General features: G+C 48.2%; 1 protein-coding gene across 3 annotated transcripts in view; it reads left to right on the top strand.

Annotated features, from left to right (window-relative positions):
• Positions 1-24,726, top strand: part of ESD (esterase D) — a 115,883-nt gene that overhangs the window by 68,602 nt on the left and 22,555 nt on the right. For all 3 annotated transcript variants that reach the window (XM_063952803.1, XM_063952805.1, XM_063952804.1), the window contains 3 exons: positions 3,212-3,310; positions 8,317-8,441; positions 16,787-16,906. In XM_063952803.1, coding sequence (XP_063808873.1) covers positions 3,212-3,310; positions 8,317-8,441; positions 16,787-16,906 — 344 coding nt within the window. The remainder of the gene's footprint in view (positions 1-3,211; positions 3,311-8,316; positions 8,442-16,786; positions 16,907-24,726) is intronic.

The following is a 24,726-nucleotide window of genomic DNA, read 5'->3' on the forward strand; positions in this document are numbered from 1 at the left end:
GATATTTACCTAAGGTGGTTTCTTCGTTCCACCTTAATCAGGAGATTGTGGTTCCAGCCTTTGTCTCTCCTGATTTGTCTCCCAAAGAGCGGTCTTTGGATGTGGTACGGGCTCTCCTTATCTATGTGAAGAGAATTGCTTCTATTCGAAAATCTGATTCTCTCTTTGTTTTGTTTGGATTTCACAAACGTGGCTGGCCTGCTCACAAGCAGACCCTGGCCAGATGGATTAGAATGGTGATTGCACATGCTTATGTGAAGGCTGGTCTGTCAGCTCCTGCTCACATTACGGCCCATTCTACTCGGTCTGTTGGACCTTCTTGGGCGGCCCACCGTGGTGCGACCCTTGATCAATTGTGCAAGGCGGCTACGTGGTCCTCCGGGAACACGTTCATAAGGTTCTATGCCTTCGATACTGCCACTTCCCAGGATGCTTCCTTTGGACGCCGGGTTCTTGTGCCCGCTACAGTGCGTCCCCTCCCATAAGGAACTGCTTTAGGACATCCCCATTGTCCAGACTTGTGGAGCCCAGTGTACCCCGCAGCAGAAAACAAGTTTTATGGTAAGAATTTACCTTTGTTAAAACTCTTTCTGTGAGGTACACTGGGCTCCACAAGGCGCCCACCCTTACGCACTTAGCTTCTTTGGGTTGATATGGCATTAGCCGCTGACACTTCTCTTGTCATGAGAGTGTGGTATATGTGGCTACTAACCGTTGTCGTCTCTTTTCCTGCTACTGCATTGGGCTGGTAAACGAAAACGGAGCTCCTGTGCTGGGAGGCGGGGTGATATAGGAGGCGGCGCTGTGCATTCTGGGAACAGTCAAAGCTTTGAGTCTGTTGGTGCCTCGGATCAAGATCCTACTCTACACCCCATTGTCCAGACTTGTGGAGCCCAGTGTACCTCGCAGAAAGAGTTTTAACAAAGGTAAGTTCTTACCATAAAACTTGTTTTTCCGCTGTGTATGGTTATTTTATTTTTTCAGCACTTTGTCAAAGTGAACTACAGTACCCGGTGGACTGTGGATGCCAGGAAATGCTGGGGTAGTACTACTCACACACCAGCATACCCAACCACTTTAATCCCTTCGCTGCTAAGGACAAGTGTGACTTGTCTCAAGGACTGCAGGGGTTCATATGGAGAGGAAGAGTTTCCTAAAAGTCTATTCTTATAGCTGCAGTCACTACGACCTGAGAATGGGCGTGGTAGGAAGATAATGTTATTAAGCCATGCCCCTTCCAAGCAAAATGCTACATACATTTTTACAATCCAGGAAATAGGAGAGAACACAATAGAAGTGCTTACCTCCCTCATGCTGGCATGTGTGATCACCAGAGGACACCCCTGCACTACAGAAAATAATAGAAGTCCAGTGATGGAGGAACGTGTCCCCCATATTGGCTTCAGTAAACTCTGTGGCACCCTTATTTGAAATAGGAGAGTCCCCTCTTTCAATGCACGTGGCCCATTAGTGGTTATTACCTGTGATCACCAGGAAATCCCAAGCCATTAAGGGGGGGTGGGGTTCCAATGCCACATATTCCCAACTGGGAAATCGGTAAACACAGAGTTTCCCTCATTTGATGCACTAGGTTGTCTATTTTTCAAAATGGCATGCCAGAAGCCCTGGCTTCTGGCATGCTCGGAAGGGCTGTTGGGCATGACTGCGACAAGAGTGTATGAGGACACATCTGTATGCTATTTTCTGGATCTAAAAGTTTTCCGAAAAAAATTTGAAATGTGTGGGTACAGCATAAATAAATATAGTATAAATATTGTATAAGTATGGATATTGGTGTTGGAATGTGACCAGCCCAAAGAGTGCCGAAATAGGCTCAACAGTGGATCCACCTGGGGACTGGGGGGGGGGTCATTCCGACCTGATCGCTCGCTCCAATTTATCGCAGCGATCGGGTCAGAACTGCGCATGCGCTGATGCCGCAGTGCACCAGCGCATGGCAGCCTTCGTTGCCTAGCGATCGCCTCTGAAGCAGAGGCAGTCGCTGGGCGGGAGGGGGCTGGGTGGCGGCGTTAAACCGCCATTTAGGGGCCATGGTCCGGCCAACGCAGGCTTGGTCGGACCGTTGGGGAGACGGGCCGCGGCGGCTGCGTGACGTCACATGCAGCCGCTGTGACCCGGGGCAGCGAAGAGGTTCTCCCGGCCAGCCGCAGGAGCTGCGCTGGCCGGGAGTAATTCCTGAGATGCAAAAGCATCGTCGCTGTGTGATGCTTTTGCATTTCTGTGGGGGAAGGGCCGGCACTGACATGCGGGGTGGAATAGCCCTGTGCTGGGCGTCGTATCCCCCCCGCATGTCTGAGTGCCTGATCGTAGCTGTGCTAAATCTAGCACAGCTACGATCAACTCGGAATGACCTCCTGAGTCTGGTGCTGACCAGCATAGGGCTGGTTGTCACTATTGCAGAAGGGTTCTATACTGTTGGCTTCGTCGCTACGGTGCCACCAGCCCTGCTCTGGGCTGGTATGGCATTCTCTGAGGCACCACGCTTTACAACACCCTGATTTTGCCAAAACCAGCCTTGGCAAACAGCAGCACTAATGATGTAAATAGTTTGTGGGGTTTTTTATTTCTTTTTGCTAGGAGTCAACAGCATGGTTCCTGCACCAGGTGGGAGCAGTCCCAGCATATATAGGGGTACATGCAGCCGCATCCACTGTTACTGTACTTGGGCTCTTATCTCACTCTTCTCGGTGTCCACTTCTTCCTTTACATGGAGTGTAAGCATAAGGTAAACCCGACTATAGGTTTGGAGCAGTCCTTAAACAGCTTTACTGCATGTGCACAGTAATAAAAAGTGGGTTTTGCGTTTAAAAGTTAATTTCCATCCAACTCTACATGGGCCCCTATGTTTATTTCTATTAACATTTAGTGTTTGGAATCCTACCTTACATATGATGACTGTCGTACCAATCAGTGAATATCTGTTCTAAAATGAAGTTGTTCCGGAAGGCTGTAATATGTTAGGAAAGTATGTGGCCTATTTGAAGGTGCGCTTGGTTTAACATAAGCAATTATCTGTCACAAAGCTAGTGTTTATTATATTGTGGCTATAACCTGCAAAGATATTGGCCACTTAAAAATGGTATCATTAGTTATACTGCTGTGACCACTTACATACTGTATTAGGTAATGTACTTCCTATAGTAAATCCATTAAAATGTATAAATAATGTTTTAACAATTGTCATTTGCAGGGCTAACATGCTCAGAGCAGAACTTTGTCACCAAAGCTGCCTTCCACCAAACTGCTTCTGAGCATGGGCTCATTGTGGTGGCACCTGACACCAGCCCACGTATGTACTGTATTTCAGAAATACTATAAGCCATTTATGACTAGCTGTGTAATGCCTGAAATATTATGCTTTCCTGACATTATAATCACTCTCCTGTGGGGATAAGCTGTGAGTTATCACTTTGTTGAGAACCTATGCTTAGTGGCCAGATCATTAGATTCACATGCTTTTCCAATTTCATTGACTGCTTGGTGATGATCACAGGTATACAGGTGCCAAGAAAATGTGTGCATGCAGTTGGTATGGTTAACGGTAATTAGTAGACTGGGTGAACATGACAAGGTAGGGGGCGACCGTTTTACTGGCATCAGGAACAGTATTTGCAACATTGCTGCGGTTGTGTAAATAGACACCTCTTGCCGTCTTCTCTGATCTGCCTTGTCCGAAGACACAGCATCAGATCTTATGTGAGACTATCGGACATAAGAATAACCCTCAGGTTACGCAGGACTAGTGTAATCATGCTGCAAGGGCCAGTAAATCTGCATCGGAAGGGGCAGACCCTGGCCTCTGCACGCCTACAAAACAGGACTGTTACGTTCTTTGACAAACGCTCCCATCCACCATTCCCAAACGGCTGCAGACTGTTAACCAAGCTAAGGTGTCCACTGTCACTGTGAGCGATATTGCAGAACGAGATCTGCACATGTGCACTGCAGCATCTAACACCATGGAGATAATGTAAACATCGTGTTTGCATACATTTCTGATTTAGGCCCTACAGTAGATCGAGAATGAGCCAAACCACACTTGTGCTTTGGTGGCAAACAGAACTCTGATGAAAGGGAAATTTGAGGCTGGCACAACTTGTGCAGAGAATGAGACTGACTCCTGTCAGTATGGACACAACTCCTCTTACAGGGCCTGAGTCAGAGGTGGGTGCTGCTGTGTCCGCGCTTGCACTGGAACGATAATATGCAGTGATCGCGCGGAGTAAAAGAATTTGTGGGTCCCAGGGACGCCTCACTTGAAAAAATTGGGGTCCTACTCCACTATTTCTGTGTCCCATCACATATTATGGGGATGAGGGCAGAAAGCAGATAGGACAGTGCTGGGGGACAAGGAAAGGGTTAGGGGCAGGAAGTGCTGTGGGTAGGAAGGGAGTAAGGGTTGATAGCAGTTTGGGCAGTGCTGGTGTCAAGGAGGGGGTTAGGGAGAGCCAATACTGGGGGAAGAGATGGGGTAGGGAGGGGGTTAAGGTAGATCAGCCGTTGGGGCAGTACTCAGGGCAAGGAGTTGGTTTGGAACAGAAAGTGTTGGGGTAAGGGTAGAAAGCATGTTGGGCAGTACTGGGGGAAAGGAAGTTATTGACAGGGGATACGGCCATTCAGTATTGGCTGAAGCACACACAGGACTCTGACTCAGTGTGTCCTGCAGGTGTTGTCCTCTACATATTGTACAGCTATAAATAAAGGACAATAATAATGCAATGCCCAGCATGCAGAAAGTAAAAGGCTTCCTCTAGTCTAACATCCAGATTTCCAAACTGAGCTACTATCTATTTATATTAAAAAACAACACACAGACTACACAGAAGGTATTGTAGGCACGATGCGGTGAAGATGCCGACTGTCGGCATCCTGGCACTCAAAATACTGATGCCGGGATCCCGACACCCACAGGAATCCCAGTACTGGAACTCTGAAAGGGGCAGGAGACACCGACCCGGAATACCAACAGAAATAACAGCCGACGGGTTAGGTTTAGGAATGGTAAGGGATTGGGAGGGGGGGGGGGGGGGGTGTTAGGTTTAGGTGCCACATGGGGGTTAGGGTTAGGCTGCGGGGGTGGGGTAGGTTAGGCTGAGGGGAGTGGGGGTTAGGCACCCTTGGGGGGGGGAGATCAGGGTCAGGCTGCGAGACGGGGACGGTTGGGTCTAGGCAGCGGGGATGAGGCACCTCCAGGGGCGTGGTTAGGGTCAGGAACGAAGGGGGAGGCTAGGGTGCGGAAGCAGAGGGTTCGGGGGTAGGAGACGGGGGGGGATACCCTCTACTCACCCCTGACGGGATTTCACACATTGGGATCCCGGCATCTGTATTATGAATGTCAGACCCTGTGCGCCGTCATTACATACTATTTCCCTGTAGGCCTGACACCAAAATTAATTTTTTTTCAGGTTGTGTAAGTGTGTTGGCGCTTATACCAAAAAAAAATGTAATAGCCCCAAATTACTGTCCTTAATGTACGAGGACAGTAAAGGCATAAAAAAACATATCTAATAATACATATTGCATTATACAATTCAAAATAAAAACAAACATGTCAATGTGTAAAGTGGCAACAGTGCAGGTATACTTCAGTCCAAATGCAGGGTCTCTCACCATCTAGGGGTGCTGCGGTGGGCTTAGCATTAAGTAAAGCAATAAAGCACAGCATCACCGCAGGTAGCATAAAAGGAAGCCCAAAAAGCAAATGTCCCTTCAGAGTGCACTCCAACAGTCAATGTAGTGTACTGTCCATGCGACAACCTTTTTTTTAAGAAAGGATCAGTTGCCTCCTTTTATGCTACCTGCGGTGGTTTTGTGCTCTCCAGCCCGAGATCTTCTATTGCTTTACCTAAAGCTAAGCCCACCGCAGCACCCCTAGATGGTGAGAGACTCAGCATTTGGACTAAAGGATTCCTGCACTGTTGCCAGTTTACACATTGCCAAGTATGCGCACCCCGTGGTCACATGAATGGGTGACAGATAGAACGCCCCTCCATGATAACACCCCCATTCCCGTGCCCAAAGCTGCTGGTCTCCAACCGCCCCCAGCCCATGGCCGAAGCTGCTGGTCTCTCCTCCTCCCCTAGTTACCTGCCGCTGCTCGCGCTGCACTAGTGAGACAAACTCACGGCCCTCGCTGCGCTGCAGAAGCCGCACCGCAACTACCGCTACCCGCCTGCTGGACCAATCTGGCGCCGGGATTTGATGGACACGTACAGTAGCCTGCACTTTGCACGGGCTCCTGCTGGCAGGCAGGGAAAGGACAGAGGTCTCAGATGGGGAATAGCTGCCAGCAGTGAGTGACAGGGCAGACGGCCAGTGAGGAAAGAGCAGGTCCTGCGAGTCAGAGTTCTGTGTGTGCCCCAGCGAATAGCATTTCAGTATTGGTTGAGGCGCACCCAGGACTCTGACTCGCAGCGCGTCCTGCAGAACCCGCTCATTTTTAAAAAGTGAGTCCCGGGTATGCTGTAAAGCGTAAAAACGCGCTATAGCGCATATTTTGCGATCACTGAATATGCAAATGCTAGTTTCGGCATACCCCTTATACATGCCGGCGACTAAATGTGCATGCTCTGAGACCCCCACTTTCGGCGCCCCTGCACGCAGTAACACCGCCGGTGCTTCTAGCCACTTCAGCAATGGCACAGCATCACTTGCACCATCCACACTTGCATCTGCTCTATGGCAGGGGTAGTGTCTTCATCTGATGTTGACTGAAAACCCACCTCTGGCATTGGTAAATAATGAAGTGCAGTTGCCGTATGCTAAAGGTCATAGACACTGGAGGATTGGTCACATATTTACAGATGTATTGAGTCTGGATTTAATGCCTCACGCACAGGCAATGGTATGGGATTGCAGTGACTTGCTTTGCTAGTAAAGTGCAGCCTTTCTTGCCACTGTTTTCACAGACGCCAGTTGTCTTTTTATTTTTTAATAAGGGATAAATGCTTAAATGAATCACTGTACATTATCACATAAATGACACAAGTGACTTATTGTTTGTACAGGCACCAGTGATCGCAAAAAGCGCCATAGCGTGTATTTTATCTAGTTTTGTGGACCTGGGACTCAATTTTCTAAAATAGGAGGTCCCCATGGACCTGCTCTGCTGCAGCAACTCCCGAGCCTTTCCAGTGCTCTGGCGCCTCTCCTGGTCATGCGCACTTCATGGGGTCTGGGCATGATGGTGCAGAAACCTCGCTAAGTTAGCGCACCCTGCACTGGGATGGCCGCATGACAGTCCCCACAGTGTATGGAACTGGCAGGGAGTGTCTCAGACTCTGCTGTGGCTGCACAGAATGCAGGTTCGCCAGTGAGTTAGTAACTTGTGACAGTCATTTGGTTGCGTGCAGCGGGGGTAATCATGGTATTGCCGCAGGCGAGTTTAATTGCTGTGCGGCCAAGCGGGTTACAAGTGGGTGGTTGCTGGGCTTGCTGTGGGGGTTCCTGCAGCAACTGGGGGAGACTGGGGTTCTGGGGCGGTGGCTGTACTTGCTGTGGGTGCTGTGTTGTTCGGGCGGTGGGGGCTGGGGAGGTGGCAGGACCTGTTGTGAATGCCTCTGAGGGTTCTCGCAGGGGTGAGGTGGGGATGGTGTGGCTGGACTTGCTGTGGTGGTTGGGTGGTTCCCACAGCAGGGAGGGTGGAGAGGTAGTTTGCTCATTGTATAGTAAATGGCTGAAGGGTGACCAGCTCCGAGTGGGTCCATGGTAGAGCGGTTTAGTGATGGGTGTCTGCTCAATTCTATATAATCTACCTTTTGTAGTGTCCATTTCAAGTCTGTGTGTTTTATATTTAAATTATTAATATGTTTAATAAGGACCTTCATTCTGATGGGACCCAGAAAAGGACAGGTAGGACCCCAATTTATAAAAGTAAGGGGTCCCTTGGACCCACTTTTTTTGGCTCAGCGCAATCACTGAGGCACAATTATAGTTGAATAAAGGGGGGGTTGACGAGACCTGGCGCAGATACTCTCCCTTCTACATATGTGAGAGGGAGATTATCTGCGCCAGGTCTCGTCAGCCCCCCTTATTCCCTATATATAAAACAGGGAGACTATATATACAGCATTTACGTATACCCCTCACCAATACCACACATGTGCAGGTGTTATAACTTATACAATTTTATTTGGGCACAGGTGACCGCTAATAGAGCAACCCTAGTGCACAGATGATATGGGTAGCATGGATTCCGTAGTGGTTAGCATTACTGCTTCATAGCACTTGAGTTTTGGGTTCGACTTCTGCATATAATATGATACATAATTCCTAGTTGACTTTCCTGTATTATAGGTGGCTGCAATATAGACGGAGAGGAGGATAGCTGGGATTTTGGCACAGGCGCTGGCTTCTATGTTAATGCCACTGAGGATCCCTGGAAAACGAACTACAGAATGTACTCTTACGTGGTGGAGGAGGTAAGCAGCCAACCCTACAAATAGACCGCACAGGGTGGTATACTAATACAACTAGCAGCCCTTTTACAGTATTTTGTACTTCATATACTCTCTTGGATGGCATTTTTTTTTTTATACGTGTGTGTGTGTGTGTGTGTGTATATGTATATGTATATATATATATATATATATATATATATATATATATATATATATATATATATATAACATGCAGAATGACCCGGCACTCCATACGCTCCCCAGCGTTAAAGAAACCTTGCCCCCGTGCCTTCACCTCCTGGATTTTTTGAATCCCTTCTCTAACAATGGCAATGAGCGCGGCACTGGGAGACGTGAACAGCAAGATGAAGAAATCAAGTGCTTTTATTCAGTCAGACTGAATAAAAGCACTTGATTTCTTCATCTTGCTGTTCACGTCTCCCAGTGCCGCGCTCATTGCCATTGTTAGAGAAATATATATATATATATATATATATATATAACGTCCTAGTGGATGCTGGGGACTCCGTCAGGACCATGGGGATTAGCGGCTCCGCAGGAGACAGGGCACAAAAATAAAGCTTTAGGATCAGGTGGTGTGCACTGGCTCCTCCCCCTATGACCCTCCTCCAAGCCTCAGTTAGGTTTTTGTGCCCGTCCGAGCAGGGTGCAATCTAGGTGGCTCTCCTAAAGAGCTGCTTAGAAAAAGTTTTTAGGTTTTTTATTTTCAGCGAGTCCTGCTGGCAACAGGCTCACTGCATCGAGGGACTTAGGGGAGAGAAGTCAACTCACCTGCGTGCAGGATGGATTGGCTTCTTAGGCTACTGGACACCATTAGCTCCAGAGGGATAGAACACAGGCCCAGCCATGGAGTCCGGTCCCGGAGCCGCGCCGCCGACCCCCCTTGCAGATGCCGAAGATGGAAGAGGTCCAGAAGCAGGCGGCAGAAGACTTTTCAGTCTTCCTGAGGTAGCGCACAGCACTGCAGCTGTGCGCCATTGTTGTCAGCACACTTCACACAGCGGTCACGGAGGGTGCAGGGCGCTGGGGGGGGCGCCCTGGGCAGCAATTTATAATACCTTTTTATGGCTAAAAAATACATCACATATAGCCCTTGAGGCTATATGGATGTATTTAACCCCTGCCAGATCTCACAAACTCCGGAGAAGAGCCCGCCGAAATAGGGGGCGGGGCTTATTCTCCTCAGCACACAGCGCCATTTTCCTGCTCAGCTCCGCTGTGAGGAAGGCTCCCAGGACTCTCCCCTGCACTGCACTACAGAAACAGGGTAAAACAGAGAGGGGGGGCACTTTTTTTGGCGATATTACTATATTTAAGCTGCTATAAGGATACAACACTTATATAGGGTTGTTCCCATATATATTATAGCGCTTGGGTGTGTGCTGGCAAACTCTCCCTCTGTCTCCCCAAAGGGCTAGTGGGGTCCTGTCTTCAATAGAGCATTCCCTGTGTGTCTGCTGTGTGTCGGTACGTGTGTGTCGACATGTATGAGGACGATGTTGGTGTGGAGGCAGAGCAATTGCCGGTAATGGTGATGTCACCCCCCAGGGAGTCGACACCGGAATGGATGGCTTTGTTTATGGAATTACGTGATAATGTCAGCACATTACAAAAATCAGTTGACGACATGAGACGGCCGGAAAACCAGTTAGTACCTGCCCAGGCGTCTCAGACACCGTCAGGGGCTGTAAAACGCCCTTTACCTCAGTCGGTCGACACAGACCCAGACACGGACACTGAATCTAGTGTCGACGGTGAAGAAACAAACGTATTTTCCAGTAGGGCCACACGTTATATGATCACGGCAATGAAGGAGGCTTTGCATATCTCTGATACTACAAGTACCACAAAAAGGGGTATTATGTGGGGGGTGAAAAAACTACCTGTAGTTTTTCCTGAATCAGAGGAATTGAATGATGTATGTGATGAAGCGTGGGTTAACCCAGATAGAAAAGTGCTAATTTCAAAAAAGTTATTGGCATTATACCCTTTCCCGCCAGAGGTTAGGGCGCGCTGGGAAACACCCCCTAAGGTGGATAAAGCGCTCACACGCTTATCAAAACAAGTGGCGTTACCGTCTCCTGATACGGCCGCCCTCAAGGATCCTGCTGATAGGAGGCTGGAAACTACCCTAAAAAGTATATACACACATACTGGTGTTATACTGCGACCAGCTATCGCCTCAGCCTGGATGTGCAGTGCTGGGGTGGTCTGGTCGGATTCCCTGACTGAAAATATTGATACCCTGGATAGGGACAGTATTTTACAGACTTTAGAGCAATTAAAGGATGCTTTTCTTTATATGCGAGATGCTCAGAGGGATATTTGCACTCTGGCATCGAGAGTAAGTGCGATGTCCATATCTGCCAGAAGAAGTTTATGGACACGACAGTGGTCAGGTGATGCGGATTCCAAACGGCATATGGAAGTATTGCCGTATAAAGGGGAGGAATTATTTGGCGTCGGTCTATCGGATTTGGTGGCCACGGCAACTGCCGGGAAATCCACCTTTTTACCTCAGACCCCCTCCCAACAGAAAAAGACACCGTCTTTTCAGCCGCAGTCCTTTCGGTCCTATAAGAAGCGGGCAAAAGGACAGTCATATCTGCCCCGAGGCAGAGGAAAGGGTAAGAGAGGGCAGCAAGCAGCTTCTTCCCAGGAACAGAAGCCCTCCGCGGGTTCTGCAAAGCCCTCAGCATGACGCTGGGGCTTTACAAGCGGACTCAGGAACGGTGGGGGGTCGACTCAAGAATTTCAGCGCGCAGTGGGCTTGCTCACAGGTGGACCCCTGGATCCTGCAGGTAGTATCTCAGGGTTACAGGTTGGAATTCGAGAAGTCTCCCCCTCGCCGGTTCCTAAAGTCTGCTTTGCCAACGTCTCCCTCAGACAGGGCGACGGTATTGGAAGCCATTCACAAGCTGTTTTCTCAGCAGGTGATAGTCAAGGTACCCCTCCTACAACAGGAAAAGGGGTATTACTCCACGCTATTTGTGGTACCGAAGCCGGACGGCTCGGTAAGACCTATTCTAAATCTGAAATCTTTGAACCTGTACATACAAAAATTCAAGTTCAAGATGGAATCACTCAGAGCAGTGATAGCGAATCTGGAAGAAGGGGACTTTATGGTGTCCCTGGACATAAAAGATGCTTACCTGCATGTCCCAATTTGCCCTTCACATCAAGGGTACCTCAGGTTCGTGGTGCAAAACTGTCATTATCAGTTTCAGACGCTGCCGTTTGGATTGTCCACGGCACCTCGGGTCTTTACCAAGGTAATGGCCGAAATGATGATTCTTCTGCGAAGAAGAGGCGTATTAATTATCCCTTACTTGGACGATCTCCTGATAAGGGCAAGGTCCAGAGAACAGCTGGAGGACGGAGTAGCACTAACCCTAGTAGTGCTGCAACAACACGGGTGGATTCTGAATTTTCCAAAATCTCAGTTGACCCCGACAACACGTCTGCTGTTCCTGGGAATGATTCTGGACACGGTTCAGAAAAAGGTGTTTCTTCCGGAGGAGAAAGCCAAGGAGTTATCCGAACTTGTCAGGAACCTCCTAAAACCAGGAAAAGTGTCTGTGCATCAATGCACAAGAGTCCTGGGAAAGATGGTGGCTTCTTACGAAGCAATCCCATTCGGCAGATTCCACGCACGAACTTTTCAGTGGGATCTGCTGGACAAATGGTCCGGATCGCATCTGCAGATGCATCAGCGGATAACCTTATCGCCACGGACAAGGGTGTCTCTTCTGTGGTGGTTGCAGAGTGCTCATCTGTTAGAAGGCCGCAGATTCGGCATACAGGACTGGGTCCTGGTGACCACGGATGCCAGTCTGAGAGGCTGGGGAGCGGTCACACAGGGAAGAAACTTCCAGGGAGTATGGTCAAGCCTGGAGATGTCTCTTCACATAAATATACTGGAGCTAAGAGCGATTTACAATGCTCTAAGCCTGGCAAAACCCTGCTTCAGGGTCAGCCGGTGTTGATCCAGTCGGACAACATCACGGCAGTCGCCCACGTAAACAGACAGGGCGGCACAAGAAGCAGGAGAGCAATGGCAGAAGCTGCAAGGATTCTTCGCTGGGCGGAAGATCATGTGATAGCACTGTCAGCAGTGTTCATTCCGGGAGTGGACAACTGGGAAGCAGACTTCCTCAGCAGACACGATCTACACCCGGGAGAGTGGGGACTTCATCCAGAAGTCTTCCACATGATTGTGAACCGTTGGGAAAAACCAAAGGTGGATATGATGGCGTCTCGCCTCAACAAAAAACTGGACAGGTATTGCGCCAGGTCAAGAGACCCTCAGGCAATAGCTGTGGACGCTCTGGTAACACCGTGGGTGTTCCAGTCAGTGTATGTGTTTCCTCCTCTGCCTCTCATACCCAAAGTACTGAGAATTATACGGCAAAGGGGAGTAAGAACGATACTCGTGGCTCCGGATTGGCCAAGAAGAACTTGGTACCCGGAACTTCAGGAGATGCTCACGGAAAATCCGTGGCCTCTACCTCTAAGACGGGACCTGATTCAGCAGGGACCGTGTCTATTCCAAGACTTACCGCGGCTGCGTTTGACGGCGTGGCGGTTGAACGCCGAATTCTAAGGAAAAAGGCATTCCAGAAGAGGTCATTCCTACACTGGTTAAAGCCAGGAAGGAGGTGACTGCACAACATTATCACCGCATTTGGAGAAAATATGTTGCGTGGTGTGAGGCCAGGAAGGCCTCCACGGAGAAATTTCAATTGGGTCGATTCCTACATTTCCTGCAAACAGGATTGTCTATGGGCCTCAAGTTGGGGTCCATTAAGGTTCAAATTTCGGCCCTGTCGATTTTCTTCCAGAAAGAATTGGCTTCAGTTCCTGAAGTCCAGACTTTTGTAAAAGGAGTACTACATATACAGCCCCCGGTTGTGCCCCCAGTGGCTCCGTGGGACCTTAATGTAGTTTTGGATTTTCTCAAATCCCATTGGTTTGAGCCACTCAAATCGGCGGATTTGAAATATCTTACATGGAAAGTAACCATGCTACTGGCCCTGGCTTCAGCCAGGAGAGTGTCAGAATTGGCGGCTTTATCGTATAAAAGCCCATATCTGATTTTCCATTCGGACAGGGCAGAACTGCGGACGCGTCCTCATTTTCTGCCTAAGGTGGTGTCAGCGTTTCACCTGAACCAGCCTATTGTGGTGCCTGCGGCTACTAGCGATTTGGAGGATTCCAAGTTGCTGGACGTTGTCAGGGCATTGAAAATATATATTTCAAGGACGGCTGGAGTCAGAAAATCTGACTCGCTGTTTATACTGTATGCACCCAACAAGCTGGGTGCTCCTGCTTCTAAGCAGACGATTGCTCGTTGGATTTGTAGCACAATTCAACTTGCACATTCTGTGGCAGGCCTGCCACAGCCTAAATCTGTCAAGGCCCATTCCACAAGGTAGGTGGGCTCATCCTGGGCGGCTGCCCGAGGGGTCTCGGCATTACAACTCTGCCGAGCAGCTACGTGGTCGGGGGAGAACACGTTTGTAAAATTCTACAAATTTGATACCCTGGCTAAAGAGGACCTGGAGTTCTCTCATTCGGTGCTGCAGAGTCATCCGCACTCTCCCGCCCGTTTGGGAGCTTTGGTATAATCCCCATGGTCCTGACGGAGTCCCCAGCATCCACTAGGACGTTAGAGAAAATAAGATTTTACTTACCGATAAATCTATTTCTCGTAGTCCGTAGTGGATGCTGGGCGCCCATCCCAAGTGCGGATTGTCTGCAATACTTGTACATAGTTATTGTTACAAAAAAATCGGGTTGTTCTTGTTGTGAGCCGTCTGTTCAGAGGCTCCTACGTTGTCATACTGTTAACTGGGTTCAGATCACAAGTTGTACGGTGTGATTGGTGTGGCTGGTATGAGTCTTACCCGGGATTCAAAATCCTTCCTTATTGTGTACGCTCGTCCGGGCACAGTATCCTAATTGAGGCTTGGAGGAGGGTCATAGGGGGAGGAGCCAGTGCACACCACCTGATCCTAAAGCTTTATTTTTGTGCCCTGTCTCCTGCGGACCCGCTAATCCCCATGGTCCTGACGGAGTCCCCAGCATCCACTACGGACTACGAGAAATAGATTTATCGGTAAGTAAAATCTTATATTATATATATATATATATATATCACTTGGATTACGCTTCTCGCATTATCCACTGGCATTCATGAGTGACGCTCCACCCCCCAAATTAAGAGATATGTAGTAACTCCGTCCTTTGTGCATGTTCTTTATGCCTGAAAATTCCCCAGTATTTAAAATACTTTAATGTTAAATTAATTTGTTTGTACCTATAAGTTGGAAGTTAGCAGTGCGTATATTTTACTATGGATGTTACGTATTGGGGTTGCTGGACATCTATGCTTTGCAAAGTTATTAGAAACTTACACTACCTTTGTGGCGATGGAAATAATTTCCTTCCTAATAATCCTGGTCAGTGTAGACACAGAAACGTTGCAAATATACCACCTAAATATCTGCACATAAACCAATGTGGAAGTTATGGAACATGGGCATGTTTTCCTCTCTCTGCTCTTTTTTTCTCTGTATAGTACAAATCTCAGTATAATGTATATTAGTGTGCTACTAAAAGAAAGCCCCATATATCTGGGATATAGTTTTTAACATTAAATTGTTACACTAAAGGTCCATACACACTAGACGGTGTCGCTCTACGAGCGACGTCGTCTAGTGTTTCTCCTCCCGAGCCGGGTGGTCGGCGGCCGCCAGTACTCACTCAGCGATATGACTGTTCATATTGCTCAGTGACGTCACGCAGCTTCCAGCCGTGCATGCAGCTCCTGGAGGACAGTCCACATCGAGCATGCATGCATGGCCGACAGCGATGAGTACTGCCGCCCCACGGGGCCGAGCACCGCTAGCGGCATACACACCGATAAAATGAGCGACGTCGCTCAAGGAGGGGGAAAATTATTGACGTTGCTCATTTTATCGGAAAGTGTGTATGAGCCTTAAGTGATAAACAGAAGATGTTGCTATGAAATGAGGCATTATATAAATATAATATTATTGTAAATATTGGGTGATAATTCTAGTTTCATTCTTCCTGAAGTTTTTTCCCTTATCAAAGCATTACCCAAATTGTAAATCTTTAACGGTTTTGGATTTGCAAATTGATGGTAAAGCAATGCAGGGTCCCTCCTCACGTTCTGTCTCACCCTTCCGTTCTCTCTCTCTCCCTATTTCTCCCTCTCTTACCCCACCCCCATTCTGTCTGTCTCTTTCCCCACCCATTCAATCACTGTCTATTCCCACCTGTACTCTTGCTCCAACCTCATTGTCTCTCTCCTGCCCAATTCTCTTGCACGCTCTCTCCAGCCCATTTGTCACTTCCCCCAATTCCCCCATCCCCGCCATTACAGAATATGTGAGAATAGATGCACAGACATATGTAAATAAATATCTTGTGGCTGGTGTTGCCACTTCCACTTCCTCTGTATGACCCCACCTTCCCATGTGTCGATGCCTTCCCCCCCCCCCCCCCCCCCCCATCTTTCTTTGCCTCTGCTCTAGCCCTTATTTGGTTCTCTCTATTTCCCCCTTTCCTATCTCTCTTTCCATGTTCCCCATCTATCTCCCTAAATAAACCATGCTGGGTTGAACACGGTAAAAGGGAAGTTGCTGTAGCCCAGACTTTGGACTTCTAGTCAGCTGGAAAGATTAGAGGCTGCTATGGGGCGGGCAGGAGGTAGACTCACTGCAACTTCAGGCCCAGGGCAGCAGCACTGACGCACTGAGCTAGCTCAACAGAGCTGAAACGCAGAGCTGTCTCCTGGTCACTGCAAGGAGGATGGGAAGTGCTGCAGCCGGGCAGGAACACATACAGTAGGTGTCAATCAAATTACCTGCGAAGGGAACGAGTTGTCCTTCCAACAGTGTTTCATCGCCATTGCTGACCGCGCAACCCACGCGCCTTCCCCCCCCCCCCCCCCCTCAGCCTAGTCTTACATCATGATTGTAAGTGCGGCATATAGTCACACTTACGGGCCTGAAATGATCACGCATAATGGAATCAAACCTAAATTGAGAACCAGAACTCTGGTAGCATGACATGAGGGGAGATCAGATCCAGTGAGAACTGTGAGTGGGTGGGCTGGGGATGGCTGCTAGACACACACAGGATTTTATAGAGGGGTTAAGCAGGATTTTTTTAATGGCAGCAAGAGCGATTGGTTATGTGTTAAACATGCTGTATTGCCTTTGTATAGTCACATCATGCATAAATAAAGCTCATCAAGTAACATTTAAGGTTGCTATATGTAACAAACACATTGGTTTTCCTTCTATGTATTTCAGCTGCCTCATCTTATAAATGGAAATTTCCCGACAGACCCAGACAGGATGTCTGTTTTAGGGCACTCTATGGGGGGTCATGGTGCTTTAATTTGTGCATTAAAGAACCCTGGAAAATACAAGGTAAGATTTTTTGTTACCAGCACTGCCGCCGAGAAGGGGGGGTACTAATTATTCGGGCCTGATGGAGGCGCTCCGGTTCCCCGCTCTCCCAATTACCTGAAAAAGAACAAAGGAAACATTTTTCAGATGCATACTGGAACCAACTAAATTGTTAAAACGTATTACTTTATTTGATATACTTTAAAATTCTTCCGACAAGAGTGGTGAAATATTAAAATATAGTGTGATAAGAAAAACAAAGTGTGAAAAAATATATAAAATTACTAAAATATCATCTTGTTATTATTTCCTATGAATATTATTTTACTTACTAAAGGCTATTTCTTCTGCACTACTTCATGGCAGCCATGACTTTGGGATTGCATCCCATCCCCTAGTTCTAGACAGGAAGTTTTTTCACACTTCAGGGACCGCCCACTTAGGGTATATAGAGCTACTCCTCCCCTTCCTCCTCAGTCTTTTTTTGTCCTGTCTCCTAGTCAGGACAGTGTATGTGTTTGTTATTTTGTTCCAAGGGCTTACCTCATTATCTATACCCAGCCTATGCGCCTCTTGGTAGCCGCAGTCTGGATGGGGTGGCACCCTGGGGAGAGGCTGGTGCACGGCAGTTTTAAGGCCAGTCAAGTAAGTGTCTGTCTGTACGTTTTACAAAGCCGGATCGCTGCTGGCATTAGTTTCTCCATTTGCAGCCACATGTGTTTTTATGCTTCCTGGCCCTGCAGAGCAACCGGCAGAGGTGCATGTGATGGGTGATGGCTGGTGGCTGTCCCAGGAAGATGATCTGAACATACGCTCGCTCCAAGTTAGGGGTCAGAGGCAGAGTGTAACCGTGCACCTAGAAATAATGGAGACGCTGGTCCCTCCAATTTATGCTACAAGTCCATGACAATATGGAGAGCCTTCTCCCCAAAAGCCTGTATATGCCCAAAAAAAGAGGTAAGTCCTCATAGAGGGCACTTTGTTAATATAGTGTTACTTAGGATATATAGACTGGTTACCATCCTATGCTGCATTGGAGCTAAAAAGAAAACTTATAAGAAACCTCATTCATTTATGCTGTGTGTAGAAGTCAGGATGCAAGAAGCTGTACCTGTATTGAAGTGGTTAAAGATTACTTTCTTTATAGTGCATTTAGCACACCTCATATTATGTGTGTTGTCTAATTGGGCTAATTGCCAATTAAGGACTTGTGAGCTACATCCTGGACTTGTTAATTTTATCTGCACCAGTATGTGTTAAATCCATAAAGTAAAATATACCAAACATCAGCCATACCAAACTGGGTATGCCTTATCTGTCTGATCTTTGCAGCTAAGCAGTGTATATTATAAAAAGTCTGAACCTACATTGCTAGTATGAACTTTGATTATGATGGCAGAATGTTGATACATTCTCTTAGTATCACCCAGGCATTTATCATACTGTATGTATCTGTTTATGATGAGCAGTTCCTAAACTGATGAACTATACTTAGAGCTGATACAGCAGCAGCAGCAGAGGTTGTTTCATAAGCTACTACTGGGAGATCCCGGCAACTGGTCCTCGCAGTCCCCCGCAAAGAGCAGGGCGGTATTGTAGCATTGAAATATAAAAAATAAAGTGTGTGGATCTATATAATACTATAATCTAATTTGCATATACTGTATAAAGCAGTTTTCTCTGACGTCCTAGTGGATGCTGGGAACTCCGTAAGGACCATGGGGAATAGCGGCTCCGCAGGAGACTGGGCACAACTAAAGAAAGCTTTAGGTCACCTGGTGTGCACTGGCTCCTCCCACTATGACCCTCCTCCAAGCCTCAGTTAGATTTTGTGCCCGGCCGAGGTTGGATGCACACTAGGGGCTCTCCTGAGCTTCTAGAAAGAAAGTATAGAATTAGGTTTTTTATTTTTAGTGAGACCTGCTGGCAACAGGCTCACTGCAGCGAGGGACTAAGGGGAGAAGAAGCGAACCTGCCTGCTTGCAGCCAGCTTGGGCTTCTTAGGCTACTGGAAACCATTAGCTCCAGAGGGATCGACCGCAGGATCAGCCTTGGTGTTCGGTCCCGGAGCCGCGCCGCCGTCCCCCTTACAGAGCCAGAAGCAAGAAGAGGTCCGGAAAATCGGCGGCAGAAGACATCAGTCTTCTCCAAGGTAGCGCACAGCACTGCAGCTGTGCGCCATTGCTCCTCATACACACTTCACACTCCGGTCACTGAGGGTGCAGGGCGCTTGGGGGGGGCGCCCTGAGCAGCAATAAAAACACCTTGGCTGGCAAAAATACCACAATATATAGCCCCAGAGGCTATATATGTGGTAAATACCCCTGCCAGAATCCAGAAAAAAGCGGGAGAAAAGTCCGCGAAAAAGGGGCGGAGCTATCTCCCTCAGACACACTGGCGCCATTTTCTCTTCACAGTGCAGCTGGAAGAAAGCTCCCCAGGCTCTCCCCTGTAGTTTTCAGGCTCAAAGGGTTAAAAAGAGAGGGGGGGCACTAAATTTAGGCGCAATATTATATATACAAGTAGCTATTGGGGAAATTTCACTCAGTTATAGTGTTAATCCCCACATTATATAGCGCTCTGGTGTGTGCTGGCATACTCTGTCTCCCCAAAGGGCTTTGTGGGGTCCTGTCCTCAGTCAGAGCATTCCCTGTGTGTGTGCGGTGTGTCGGTACGGCTGTGTCGACATGTTTAATGAGGAGGCTTATATGGTGACGGAGCAGATGCCGATAAATGTGATGTCGCCCCCTGTGGGGCCGACACCAGAGTGGATGGTTAGGTGAAAGGTATTAACCGACAGTGTCAACTCCTTACATAAAAGGGTGGATGACGTAACAGCTGTGGGACAGACGGCTTCTCAGTCCACGCCTGCCCAGGCGTCTCAAAGGCCATCAGGGGCTCAAAAACGCCCGCTCACTCAGATGGCAGACACAGATGTCGACACGGAGTCTGACTCCAGTGTCGACAAGGTTGAGACATATACACAATCCACTAGGAACATCCGTGACTTGATCCCGGCAATAAAAAAAAAATTAAAAAAAAAGTGTTACACATTTCTGACATTAACCCTCTAAAAATGGGTTTTTATGTTGGGGAGAAAAAGCAGGCAGTGTTTTGTTCCCCCATCAGATGAATGAATGAAGTGTGTGAAAAGCGTGGGTTCCCCCTGATAAGAAACTGGTAATTCTAAAAAGTTAATGGCGTACCCTTTCCCGCCAGAGGATAAGTTACGCTGGGTGATATCCCCTAGGGTGGATAAGGCGCTCACACGGTTGTCAAAAAAGGTGGCACTGCCGTTTTAGGAACGGCCACTTTGAAGGTACCTGTTGATAAAAAGCAGGAGGCTATCCTGAAGTCTGTATTTACACACTCAGGTACTAGACTGAGACCTGCAGATCGTGCTGCTGCAGCGTGGTCGGTGACCCTGTCAAACATGAGAACATATTAAAGACGTCGTCTTATATATGAGGGATGCACAGAGGGATATTTTGCCGGCTGGCATCCAAAATGAATGTAATGTCCATTCTGTCAGGAGGGTATTAGAGATCTGTCACTGGACAGGTGATGCTGACTTTATAAGGCGCATAGAGATTCTGCCTTATAAGGGTGAGGAATTATTTGGGGATGGTCTCTGGGACCTCGTATCCATTACCTCAGGTTCCCTCACAGACTAAGAAAGCACTGTATTATCAGGTACAGTCCTTTCGGCTTCAGAAAAGCAAGCGGGTCAAAGGCGCTTCCTTTCTGTACAGAGACATGGGAAGAGGGAAAAAGCTGCACCAGTCAGCCTGTTCCCAGAATCAAAATTCTTCTCTCGCTTCCTCTGAGTCCACAGCATGACGCGGGGGCTCCACAGGTGTAGCCAGGTACGGTGGGGGGCCGTCTCAAAAATTTCAGCGATCAGTGGGCTCGCTCACAGGTGGATCCCTGTTTCATTCAAGTATTTCAGGGGTACAAGCTGGAATTCGAGATGTCTCCCCCCCGCCGTTTCCTCAAATATGCCTTGCCGACAACTCCCTCAGGCAGGGAGGCTGCGCTAGAGGCAATTAATAAGCTGTATTCCCAGCAGGTAATACTCAAGGTGCCCCTACTTCAACAAGGACGGGGTTACTATTCCACACGGTTTGGGGTACCGAAACCGCATGGTTCGGTGTGACCCATTTTATATTTAAAATCCTTGAACACATACATAAAAAAATTCAAGTTCAAGATGGAATCGCTCAGGGCGGTTATTGCAAGCCTGGACGAGGGGGATTACATGGGATCCCGGGACATCAAGGATGCTTACCTGCATGTCCCCATTTACCATCCTCGCCAGGAGTACCTCAGATTTGTGGTACAAGATTACCATTACCAAGTCCAGACACTGCCGTTTGGACTGTACATGGCACCGAGGGTGTTTACCAAGGTAATGGCCTAAATGATGATACTCCTTCGAAAAAAAGGGAGTTTTAATTATCCCGTACTTGGACAATCTCCTTATAAGGACAAGGTCCAAGGAGCAGTTGCTAGTCGGGGTAGCACTATTTTGGAAAGTGCTACAACAGCACGGTTGGATTCTAAACAGTCCAAAGTCACAGCTGGTTCCTACGACACGTCTACTGTTCCTGGGGATGGTTCTGGACACAGAACAGAAATAAGTGTTTCTCCCGGAGGAGAAAGCCAAGGAGCTGTCATCTCTAGTCAGAGACCTCCTGAAGCCAAAACAGGTATCGGTGCATCATTGCACGCGAGTCCTGGGGAAAATGGTAGCTTCCTACGAAGCAATCCCATTCGGCAGGTTCCATGCAAGAACTTTTCAGTGGGACCTGTTGGACAAGTGGTCCGGATCACAGCTTCAGATGCATCGGCTGATAACCCTGTCTTCAAGGACCAGGGTATCTCTACTGTGGTGGCTGCAGAGTGCCCATCTTCAAGAGGGCCGCAGGTTCGGCATACAGGACTAGGTCCTAGTGACCATGGATGCCAGCCTTTGAGGCTGGGGGGCAGTCACACAGGGAAGAAACTTCCAGGGACTTTGGTCAAGTCAGGTGACTTCCCTACACATAAATATTCTGGAACTGAGGGCCATTTACAATGCCCTGAGTCAGGCAAGGCCTCTGCTTCAAAACCAGCCGGTACTGATCCAATCAGACAACATCACGGCAGTCGCCCATGTAAACCAACGGGGCGGCACAAGAAGCAGGATGGCGATGGCAGAAGCCACAAGGATTCTCCGATGGGCGGAAAATCATGTGTTAACACTGTCAGCAGTGTTCATTCCCGGAGTGGACGACTGGGAAGCCGATCTTCTCAGCAGACACGACCTCCACCTGGGAGAGTGGGGATTTCATCCAGAAGTCTTCCAAAGGATTGTACACCATTGGGAAAGGCCACAGGTGGACATGATGGCGTCCCGCCTCAACAAAAAGCTATAAAAGATATTGCGCCAGGTCAAGGGACCCTCAGGCGATAGCTGTGGACGCTCTGGTAACACCGTGGGTGTACCAGTCGGTATATGTGTTCCCCCCTCTGCCTCTCATACAAAAGGTACTGAGAATAATGGGAAGGCGAGGAGTAAGAACGATACTCGTGGTTCCGGATTGGCCAAGAAGAGCTTGGTACCCAGAACTTCAAGAAATTATATCAGAGGACCCATGGCCTCTGCCGCTCAGACAGGACCTGCGGCAGCAGGGGCCCTGTCTGTTCCAAGACTTACCGCGGCTACGTTTTGACGGCATGGTGGTTGAACGCCGGATCCTAAAGGAAAAGGGCATTCCGGAGGAAGTCATTCCTACGCTGATTCAAGCCAGGAAAGATGTAACTGCAAAACATTATCACCGCATATGGCGGAAATATGTTGCTTGGTGTGAGGCCAAAAAAGGCCCCAACAGAGGAATTTCAACTAGGTCGATTTCTGCATTACCTACAAGCAGGAGTGTCTATGGGCCTAAAATTAGGCTCCATTAAGGTACAGATCTCGGCTCTGTCGATTTTCTTCCAGAAAGAACTAGCTTCAGTACCTGAAGTTCAGACAATGTAAAAGGAGTGCTGCATATTCAGCCCCCGGTTGTGCCTCCAGTGGCACCTTGGGTTCTCAACGTGGTGTTGAGTTTCTTAAAATCACATTGGTGTGAGCCACTAAAAACCGTGGATCTAAAATATCTCACGCGGAAAGTGGTCATGTTATTGGCCTTGGCTTCGGCCAGGCGTGTATCAGAATTGGCGGCTTTGTCATATAAAAGTCCTTATCTGATTTTCCATATGGATAGGGCAGAATTGAGGACTCGTCCCCAGTTTCTCCCTAAGGTGGTATCAGCTTTTCACTTGAACCAACCTATTGTAGTGCCTGCGGCTACTAGGGACTTGGAGGATTCCAAGTTACTGGACGTAGTCAGGGCCTTGAAAAATTGTGTTTCCAGGACGGCTAGAGTCAGGAGAACTGACTCGCTGTTTATCCTGTATGCACCCAGCAAACTGGGTGCTCCTGCTTCTAAGCAGACTATTGCTCGCTGGATTTGTAGCACAATTCAGCTGGCGCATTCTGCGGCTGGACTACCGCAGCCAAAATCTGTAAAAGCCCATTCCACAAGGAAGGTGGGCTCATCTTGGGCAGCTGCCCGAGGGGTCTCGGCTTTCCAACTTTGCCGAGCTGCAACTTGGTCAGGGGCAAACACGTTTGCTAAATTCTACAAAATTGATACCCTGGCTGAGGAGGACCTGGAGTTCTCTCATTCGGTGCTGCAGAGTCATCCACACTCTCCCGCCCGTTTGGGAGCTTTGGTATAATCCCCATGGTCCTTACGGAGTTCCCAGCATCCACTAGGACGTCAGAGAAAATAAGATTTTACTCACCGGTAAATCTATTTCTCGTAGTCCGTAGTGGATGCTGGGCGCCCATCCCAAGTGCGGATTGTCTGCAATACTTGTATATAGTTATTGCCTAACTAAAGGGTTATTGTTGAGCCATCTGTTGAGAGGCTCAGTTATATTCATACTGTTAACTGGGTATAGTATCACGAGTTATACGGTGTGATTGGTGTGGCTGGTATGAGTCTTACCCGGGATTCAAAATCCTTCCTTATTATGTCAGCTCGTCCGGGCACAGTGTCCTAACTGAGGCTTGGAGGAGGGTCATAGTGGGAGGAGCCAGTGCACACCAGGTGACCTAAAGCTTTCTTTAGTTGTGCCCAGTCTCCTGCGGAGCCGCTATTCCCCATGGTCCTTACGGAGTTCCCAGCATCCACTACGGACTACGAGAAATAGATTTACCGGTGAGTAAAATCTTATTTTTTTTTCTAAAACTGATGTTACTAAAGCTTCATTGTCATAGCTTCAGTACACTGCCCAGTGATGGGCATGGTTAGTATTTGGATGGGAGACCATCTGGGAATTACAAGGTGCTGTAGGTTTAGTGCATTGAGACGTCGACTGTCATGAACAGTCTTGGAAGAGAAAATTTCAAGACTTTATATACAGATATATAATGGCTGTATGTTTTCTCATAGAATGTGTTGGAATTACAGCTCTGTGGTGCATTTATGGGCAGCAGATTTACATAGAAGGAATAGTCTTCTTTCTTTGCTTATGAAAGTTGCCTGCTGTTTGGTAGCAGGCTGAAAGTTACCTCAGGATAGAAGTAGGTTTCCTATGCCATCTTCTATGCAGCAATGTTCTAGAAGCCAGATGTTTTGTGCCAGCATGGTACTATGGTGGTAGATATTCTACAGGAATGCAGAAGCAGTCCTTTTGCCAAACCTTCAGAAGAGGCAGTCGATGATAACTACTATGGGTCTCCTGAATCTGTGCCAATAGGGGGCAGTCTTCTGAAATTTGGCAGGCATTGGCAGGAATCTGTGTAA

Source organism: Pseudophryne corroboree, chromosome 2 (genome assembly GCF_028390025.1).
Source record: "Pseudophryne corroboree isolate aPseCor3 chromosome 2, aPseCor3.hap2, whole genome shotgun sequence".
Taxonomy (NCBI): Eukaryota; Metazoa; Chordata; class Amphibia; order Anura; family Myobatrachidae; genus Pseudophryne; species Pseudophryne corroboree.